The sequence below is a fragment of the Lepidothrix coronata genome, unplaced genomic scaffold (assembly GCF_001604755.1).
Source record: "Lepidothrix coronata isolate B3197 unplaced genomic scaffold, Lepidothrix_coronata-1.0 Scaffold189, whole genome shotgun sequence".
NCBI classification, from domain to species: domain Eukaryota; kingdom Metazoa; phylum Chordata; class Aves; order Passeriformes; family Pipridae; genus Lepidothrix; species Lepidothrix coronata.
In genome coordinates this window covers 636,993-646,246 of record NW_016690369.1, presented here as the reverse complement: position 1 = coordinate 646,246, position 9,254 = coordinate 636,993, and the positions used below count along the sequence as shown (strand labels likewise).

Here is a 9,254-nt window from a genome sequence, read left to right as displayed (position 1 = left end):
GAATGTCATGGTTTAGTTCACTGCAGCCCCAATTCCACCCCCCCCCGTTCACCAGCCGAGTGCTCATTATTACCTTGCACAGTGTCTCGTCCGATTGATTTATTTTTTTTATATATATATTTTAATTATCTCGTCCATCCTTTGCTTTTCTTGCAACTGCCCGGGGTAAAGGGAGAAAAGTCTTGTTATTTATTTATTTCCTTGTTTATAAGAGAGGAAAGAAGTTGTGTTTTCTTTGAAAACGGGGTGATAGAAGCGGCCTCGCGTGCCGGTGGTGGTTTCCCGGTCGAAACCGGAGTGGGGTGGAAGCTCCTACTTCCCTGGGAGGAAAGTGGGGACTTTAAACCCCCTGGGCCGCAGAGAGCCCGGGGGGATTGGAGGTGGTGAAGACACGGGGGAGGCTCTGTCGCCCCCACCTCGGACCCCTCGACCTCCAGAGTCATTTGTGTGATGAGCTGGCCGGTCCCCAGCCCCTCGGGTGCCTCGTTCCCCGCGTCCTGCCAGCCGGCCCTAAAACACGCTGTTTACCTTTTCCAAAAGATGCATTCAATAATACCGCCTCCCCCTTCCCCTCCCTCTCCACCTCCCCCCCCACCCCCCACCCCCCCAAATCCTATCATCCCTTGCGGGCTGCGATAATAAATAAAAGTCTTTATTTCTCCCTCTCCCAAAGTTAAAGGGCCTCGTTCCCTCCCCGGGCAGCTGGAAGTGAGTCGCGGGATTGCCGGGCAGCCCTGCCCCGGCGCGGAGCTATAGAAATATATACATATATATATTTTATTAAACGTCAGCGTTGACTTATGCGTCTCTTATCTCTGCTCTCTCCCCGATGTGTGCCTGCAGTGGGGGATTCGGCGAAGGAAGCTCGTAACATGGCGGATAGCGAGGAAGGCTTCGGGCTCCCCACCACGCCGGCCGACTCGGAGGCCAAGGAGCTCCAGGCTGAAGCCAAGCAGGACACTCAGCTGGGGGCCACCAGCAAGTCCCCCACCTCCCCCCAGGCAGCCTTCACCCAGCAGGTAAGGACTGGCGCTCCTCTTCCTCAGCCCCCTCGTTATTTCATTTTTTTGGTGTTATTTTTCCCTTTTCTCCGCGGTTTTTTTCCCCCCCCCCCGGCTGGGTGGTTGAGCCATTTTGGGCCCCACGGGGGCGAAAAGCCTCACCTGATGGCGGGCCTCATCCTGCCTGAGTGTTATTTAAGGTCGTGCTCAAGCGCTGAACCTGCGGGTGCGAATGTTGGGGTGCGTGGAGGGAAAAGCACCCGAAATAACCGAGAGGGGAACCCGCTGAGGCAGCAGCAGACACACCCCCACAGGCGCCCACGCGTGGGTGTCCAAATGCACGTGTGAACAGACACAGAGTGTATCTTTGCTGTGCCCGTGCATATTCGTGTAAGATATAAATGTATAGTGTGAGATACAAATTTATATGTATTTATTTGTGTATATATGCACCCCTTGTCCAGCCAGGCAGGCACACACAGATACAGCCCATACCCACGCAACGGGCACTGAGGGCAGGCAGTTGCTGTCACGCGTGGGCACCCCCGTAACCACCCGGGGGCCAGACACACCTTGGGGTGCCCCTCATGCCCTCCATCAGCCCTCGCCCCCCTGGTGCTGCATGTTGCCGGGACACGCGTGGGATCCCAGCCGGGACCCACCGGCTGCAGCTCCCGGAGGACTCCCGAGGAGAGCAGGACGAGGCGGCAGCGGGTCAGGCCATCCCTCGGCTTCTCCTTCCCTGGGAGCTCCCGGTGCTCGGAGCCGTCCCCCGGCGCTCGTCCCCAGCCGGCTCGGGGCAGCCCTGGGAATGCGGGGGTGGGGGGAGAAAGGCGGGGAGAGGGGCTTTTCCACCGAGATTCCCTTTCCTTCGGCGGCCGTGGAGCCCTCCCGGAGAGCCCCGCTTCTCCCCTGGCAGGTAACCCCCCGGTGGAACCCCCCAGCCCGCTGTGGGTGCGGGCAGGAGGCTCGGCTGGGCCGGGGTGGGCACAGGGACTGGTCCCACCGTTTGTTTTTGGAAACCAACCCTCGAAGCGTTTGACGGGGCGATTTGGCTCCGTTTTGAGTGTGGGGGGGGAATGGTGTGCTTGGCTCGGTGCAGGGATGTGTTATCCCCGCGGTGGCATCTGCCCCAGCCGGGGGGCTCGCAGTTTTTGGGTGGTGTGGGCCAGGGGAAAGAGAGAAAATAAGGCGGCGAGGGGAGCAGAGTAACACCCCCCCATACCGCCCTGGCTCGCAGAGCGCAGCCGGCGGGTGTAAATCGCTCGTGGGAGGGTACAAATCTCCTCCGGCTGGCTCCGGGAGCAGCTGGGCCGAGGCGCTGGGGGATTGCTCTGGGAGGATGCGGTCGGAGCCGGCTCCGGGGGCTCCCTCCCATCGCCTCCCCGCCCCAGGAGCACCGAGGCCCGCAGGACCCTGTTCCGGGCCCGCCCTGAGCAGCATCCCCGTGCTCCGGCCTGAAATCCCCCTCTCCCCGGCTTCGCGGCAGGATTTTCCCGGGAATGCCCCGAGCTCCGGGGCCTTTTCCCTCCGAGCTTCCCGCCGGGGCTGTCCCCGCAGCGCTCGGGGCTGACGCTCTGTGCCTCCCCCTCCGCAGGGCATGGAGGGCATCAAGGTGTTTTTGCACGAACGGGAGCTGTGGCTGAAGTTCCACGAAGTGGGGACGGAGATGATCATAACAAAGGCCGGGAGGTAAGAGGAGAGGGGGTGTCCGCGTTCCCCGACGTGTTTGCGGGGGGGGAAAATCGCAGCCGCGTGGATGGGGGTGCGTGTCCACCTCCCTGACATTGCGACAGTCACAGCTCTCATGTCCGAGACCCCCCCTCGGACCGAGAGCACCCTCAGAGCCCTGCCCGGCCGTGGAGAGCCCTCCCTGCCCGGATATATTCAGGAGAAACTGTTTCTTCTGGCTTCTTTCTTAACCAGAACAGTTGGATCGTTAATCCCAATTTCAGGCCTTTGGAAACTTTCCAGGAGAACGCGAGTTGCAGCCACTTGGCCAAAAACAAACCTTGTTTAGAGCAGCTCGGTGGGCTATAATTGTTATTATTTTTATTATTATTATTATTGTTATTAGCAGATAGGCCCTTCTGCATTTTAAAAAATGTTTTCTGCTGTTTGACAGAGTTCCTTATTTATTTTGCTCACACTGAGGTGAATATTCCCAGCACACCCACGCACCCCATTTAAAAGTGCATGCGGTCTTTAGCTACTGTTTATATAGCGATAGCAAAGCTGTTTAGATGCAGAGATAGATCCACATGCTATTTATTTGCGGACGTAGCATTTCTATATGTGTGTTTATCTGCGTGGGTGTGTAGAAAAATATACAGCCTCGCAAATCCAACTTTATTGGGGCTATAATCGATTCCATGACCGGCTTAGTAAAGCTGATCCGCAGATATTTATATGCGTATGAGCGTGTGTTGGAGGGGGTTTAACGTTATCCTTAATATTAATCTGTTAAATTGAAGAGTGGCCAGCGAGACCCAGTGAAAGAGTCTCTCCAGTCCCAGCGGCAAACTGGGGGCAGCCCGAGGGAGGCTTTTTCGTTGTAATTTTAAATTAGAATACTTGGAGAAAGGAGGGGGGGAAAATCCACCCCTCCACGCGTAGCAATAGTAGTAGTTTTAGACTGTGAGGGCAGAATAAACAACGCAGAGTCAAACTTTCATTTTGCTCTGTCATCTGGTATTTGTTGTGGTCTTCCAAAATTTGCCTGAAGAGGGAGGGAAAAAAAAAATATGGAGCTGGTTGGATGAAGTTTTAGCGAATAGATCTGTCTCACGTCTCGCATTCCCCTTGAATCTCGCTGCTGTTGCTGGAAAAATCGGTTTTAAAGAAGGGGTTTGTGGCCAAGGGGACGTGGTATGAAGAGGAGAGGGGGGGATAAGGCCGGTGCCAGGACCTCCCGAAAAAAACCCGGTTCGCAGGGAAAAAAAAAAAAGACAGCTCTAGAAGGGAGACAGAAACCACCTTGCAGAAATTTCAAACAAATATCGCCGGGGACAGAAATCTCGTCTGGAGAGCAATAAAACAGACATTTACAGTGCAGGGGCTCGAGGGGAGATACGGGATAGGTTTCCTTATTTCTAGAATTCCCCACGTTTATCGTTGGCGAAATCCACCGTCCTGCTGCTCAGGTGTTGTCGGCGGAGTCACAGACCGATCTTCAGGTGGAATTGGGTTTTTTCTCCCTTAAAACTTTAAAGTTCAACCCCCGTTTTCTCCGTTGGTCGCTTTCCACCCCCTCTCACCTTTTTACAACCGAATTAAAGCCCAGCCCTCACGGCAGCGATAAGACCCCGAGCCTCGGAGAAGAGCTCAGGATTTTTAGAGGTGTGGGGTGTTTTTTTTTTCTGTTTATGCGTGTTTTAAGTCCAGGGATACATTTTCATCGGCTTTATTTTTAAATATTTGGAAAGCTTCGAACTAAAATAACAGCAGTGTTTTAAGTCCCTGCCTTGCAGTAATGGAAAATATTTCGAAAAGCCCCTGTCTTGTGTGTATCCGAGGGTTTCCAAGGATTTGTCAGGTGTGTTTGCTGGTGTCTCGGGAGGCGCTCACGGCTGCACGTAGGTTTGCTCTTTACACCTGAGTGCGTGGAGGGCTTTTTTTCCTCCTTATCTGCCCATAGAACCATTGATAGGCATAGAGGTGATTAATATATACGGATTTAAACGTATACATTTATCTCTCTCTAATATATTATAATGTGTTTCTATAAATACACGTATTTCAAGCAATATATAAAGATATATTTTTTTTTCCTAGAAGTATCTATATTTTAACTTTTTGAAAACCTTTTTTTTTTTTTTTTTTTTGGCAAATCTCCCCTCCTGTTCCAGCGGCTTATGGACAGAGGGAAGTAACTTGCTTCCAAAAGTTCTCACGGTCAGATTTGTTCAGCGAAGGGGGAGTCGAAGCCTTGGCGAAACAAATAATTAGTCAAAACACGCACAGGCACGCGAGTAGGTGGATAAATAAATCCGCCAGCGTCGAAATTGCGATTCTGCCTCGAAAAATCACCCGGTTCGCCTCGGTCGGGAGCTGGAGGGGGAACCAGCGGCACCCAAACATGTGCTGCACCCCGAGGGGAGGGTGCACCCTCCGCTGCCCGAGCCTTTCGGGAAGGTCCATCTGAGAGGGTGGCGTTGCCCTTTTGTTAAATGACCCCCTCCTCTAGGTCTCCTCCTCGCAAACACGCTCTGAAACCACCTTGGCAACCTTGCTTTTCACTGCTCTTATACTTGTGTTTTTATTTTTTTTATTTTTTAACAGGCGTATGTTCCCCAGTTACAAAGTGAAGGTCACTGGACTTAATCCAAAAACGAAGTACATCCTGTTGATGGATATTGTACCAGCGGATGACCACAGATACAAATTTGCAGATAATAAATGGTATGCACGCGTGGGGGAGAGGGGGAGGGAGGAGACCTCTGTGTCGGGCTCTCCGGGCTGCCTGGTGGGGAGATATCCCTCAGTCAGCGGCTCGTCCTTCTTTTTCCCGTGCAAAAGAGGGATGTTGGGCTGCAGGAGCCTCACCTGAGCGTAACGGGATGCTCCCACAGTCCTTGGGAGAGCAATGCATCCAAAAAAAAAAAAAAAAAGAGAAGAAGAGAAGGAGAAGAGTCTGTCGCAATTAGCGAAGGATAACTAATCCTGTTTACGATGAGATTGTTGGCGATTGTGGAGCTGATAGTTCAGTGATATAAAGGAAGGGAAAATCTTTAATAATTGGAACTTTGTTCCTGGCTTGAGTGCCGGGAATTAGGGAAAGGGGGAAGGATGGGGTTAAACGGGGAAGCGGCGAGAGCCATCTCCGACGGGAAAGGTGCCAAGGAGCTCAGTAACTCCCGGGCGGTGTTTGAAATGCCTTTTCTCCCCAAGCACGGCGTGACCGGCCGGGCACCGCGCACCTGAGAGGGAGGGATCCCACCGGAGGGGCTGGATGGGGAGAGCAGGAGCCCATGGGAGGGATCCCATCGGAGAGGATGGATTGGGAGGGATTCCACCGGCGGGGCTGGATGGGGAGAGCAGGAGCCCACCGGCGGGGCTGGATGGGGAGAGCAGGAGCCCACGGGAGGGATCCTACCGGAGAGGATGGATTGGGAGGGATCCCACCGGAGGGGCTGGATGGGGAGAACAGGAGCCCACGGGAGGGGACGGATGGGGAGAGCAGGAGCCCACGGGAGGGATCCTACAGGAGAGGATGGATTGGGAGGGATCCCACCGGAGGGGATGGACGGGGAGAGCAGGAGCCCACGGGAGGGATCCCACCGGAGGGGATGAACAGGGAGAGCAGGAGCCCACGGGAGGGACCCTACGAAGGGACGGATGGGGAGAACAGGAGCCCACGGGAGGGGACGGATGGGGAGACTTGGAGCCCACGGGAGGGATCCCAGGAGGGGATGGATGTGGAACAGGAGCCCAAGGGCAGCCCCCACGTGCCCGGAGCTCAGTCCTGTGTCCCCACGCAGGTCGGTGACGGGGAAGGCAGAGCCGGCCATGCCCGGGAGGCTGTACGTGCATCCCGACTCCCCGGCTACCGGTGCCCACTGGATGAGGCAGCTGGTTTCCTTCCAGAAGCTCAAACTCACCAACAACCACCTCGATCCCTTCGGACATGTAAGTACCAGGAGCGGGAGAAGGGCTACCGCGGTCCCACGGTGTGTCCAGCACCCACGAGTGTCCCCCCACCCCCGGCAGTGTCACCCACCCCCAAATCCGTGGTGTTGGTGGGGTGTTATTTCCTTCCCTGGCTGGGATGAACCCCGATGAGGGCCCCCGAAAATAGAAGCATAAACCTTAAAACCGGGTTATTTCACCACGCTGTGTGGGAATTGAGTACAGACCCCGTGGGCTGGAGCTCGCGAGTGGGTCAAACTCCCCCGACTTAATCGAGTATTTGCCTACCTGGTTTTAATCGCACGGGGAGTCTCGGATCGTTTAAAATCTGCTCGCTGCCTGTGGGAATTTGCCTAACAGGTATAATCAAACAGGCATAATTATTGGAGGGAATAGGACCTAAAACCATGAGGATACCTCGATTAAAAAAAAAAAAGAGAGAGAAAAAGGCAACAATAACTAAAGACAATAAAAAAAATTGAAGTCCCGCTGGAACTTCTTGGACGTAAAAAGAACTTTGTGAGACTCGTGAGGCCGTGAAAGTTTGTGTGAATTCCGCAGCCAGGAACAGCCCTCCTTCGAAGGTCTCCAAAGATGCGAGTTCCTCTGAGCAAATATATATGTGCGTGTATGAATAATATGTATATATATCTATAAAAAGAAATATATATATAATTGAGCGGGTATGCGAATCCAGATCCCACCATCCCTTTCCAAGAGCGTATTTTTCTCCAGTCTCGTTTCAACACTTCAGTTTCATTTTTTTTCCAAGGTGTTTTTTTTTTTTTTTCCCCCCTTTGCTTTTTAACGATAAATGTAGTGCTATTAAATCCTTGCCCACGTGGTCGCTAAGAAGCGAGCAGGGGGGCTGGGGAGAGCAGCCAGCCGAGCCCCCAGCCCACCCCAGTGCTGAGCATCCTTTTCCTTTGCACCTCCAGCTGGGGAGTTGTTTTCCCTTTCCTTTTCAGAATTTTGATTTTGTTTTAATTTTGTTTTAATTTTACCTTGGACTAGCGGCGAAGCGGTTCGCAAGAGGTGCTTTCCAGGGATCAGGATCTTCCCCAACTCCACTCGCTCCGGGAAGAGGGAGGGGAGCAGCTCAGCCAGGGGGACCCATCCCACCCCCCGGGGTGCTTTTGGGGAGCAGTCCTAGAGAAAGGGGGGATCCGGCTCGGGGGGACGAGGCCAGGAATCCCCGCTGGGAACAGGCGGCTGTGGGGAAAAAGTCCCTCTAAACAAACCGAAGACGCTGAGGGGACAATAAGGGACTTCAGAGGAGGAGCTGCGCCAGGAGCCTCTCAATTAGAGTCGCTGTAATGAAATTAAAAACCATTAGATCGTTCACCGTTGATGTCTACGACTTTCCTGGATGTCAAAGCAATTTGCTTAAACCCCCGGGACGGGGGAGGCGGCGGCGGGACGCGCTGCGTCTCGCTGTCGCCAGGGTCCGGCAGTCATTATCGTGACCGAGCGGCCCCCCGTCGCCGCTCCCCCCCTCCTCGGTCCCCCCATTTTCCCCCGAGATTAACCCGGTACCGAGCAGGGACCGCTTTTTATCTTGAACACGGCGCGTCATCCCTCCCCACCTCCGCCACCCTCCTCTTCCTCGCATCCTCTGCGGGTCGCTGACGGGGCGGGATGGTGTGTGGGGGGATGTGTCCCTAAATCTCTCCAGTCCTCCTCTTCCCTCGCTCTTTCTGGACTCTTTGCCCCGCTGGGGTGTGTGGGGGTTGTGATGTCCCGTGGTGGTGAGCTGGGAGGTTTGGGGGGCTGTGAAGGGACTGGAAAGGCGAAAAGTCTCCCCCGGCCCTCCAGGAACAGGTTCAGGATGTCGAGACGTGTTGGGGGAGCAGCTCCGGACCCCTCGGGGTGTGGGGGGAAAGAGCAGCAGCAGCCCAAGGCTGGGGTTGGGGGTGCTGGGTGTGGAGCCACTTTTCATAGCATCACCCGGCCCTGACGGGCTCCTTGAGCGAGGGGGTTCGTGCACAGGTATGTCCCCAGCAACTAAATCAGCCCTTCTCAAGGAAGAGGGTGAGGATTTTTGGGAAGGAGATCCCTCTTCTCCACTTCTTCCCCTCCCCCGGTCATCTGGGGTTGTGCCGCTCTGTCCCAGCTCTATTCCCACGGGATGTTCTCTCCTTCTCCCTTTGCCCAGATCATCCTGAACTCCATGCACAAATACCAGCCCCGGCTTCACATCGTGAAAGCGGACGAGAACAACGGCTTCGGCTCCAAGAACACCGCCTTCTGCACCCACGTCTTCCCGGAGACCGCCTTCATCGCCGTCACCTCCTACCAAAACCACAAGGTGAGGGGCTGGGCCGGACCCCGCCCGGCAAACCGCGTCCTGCTCCTTCCCTCTTCCCGCTGCTCTTCCTGAGGGCCTCGGCTCCCCTTCCCGCCCCTCTTCTCCTTGCATCCCTTCTTCTTTCCCCTTTTCCTTGTCCCTTTCTCCCTCTCCTTTTTCTTTCCTCCTCTCTCTTTCTTCTTTCCCCTCTTCTCATTTTTCTTACCTCCTTTCCCTTACCCCTTCTCCTTTTCCTTTTCCCTTTCCTCTTCTTCTATGTCCTTCCCCCCCTTGTCCTTTCTTTCCCCCCCTTGTCCTTTCTTTCCCCCCCTTGTCCT

At 54.7% G+C, this 9,254-nt stretch overlaps 1 protein-coding gene across 2 annotated transcripts in view; it reads left to right on the top strand.

Annotated features, from left to right (window-relative positions):
- Nucleotides 1-844: 844 nt before the first annotated feature.
- Nucleotides 845-9,254, top strand: part of TBX5 (T-box 5) — a 39,627-nt gene continuing 31,217 nt past the window's right edge. Inside the window, exons 1-5 of one of the 2 annotated variants that reach the window (XM_017831322.1) lie at nt 845-1,019; nt 2,599-2,693; nt 5,283-5,402; nt 6,482-6,629; nt 8,785-8,937. In XM_017831322.1, the coding sequence (XP_017686811.1) occupies nt 873-1,019; nt 2,599-2,693; nt 5,283-5,402; nt 6,482-6,629; nt 8,785-8,937 (663 nt within the window). In that variant the 5' untranslated portion in view covers nt 845-872. Of the gene's footprint in view, nt 1,032-2,598; nt 2,694-5,282; nt 5,403-6,481; nt 6,630-8,784; nt 8,938-9,254 lie in introns of both variants that reach the window. The other variant, XM_017831323.1, reaches the window with a different exon arrangement.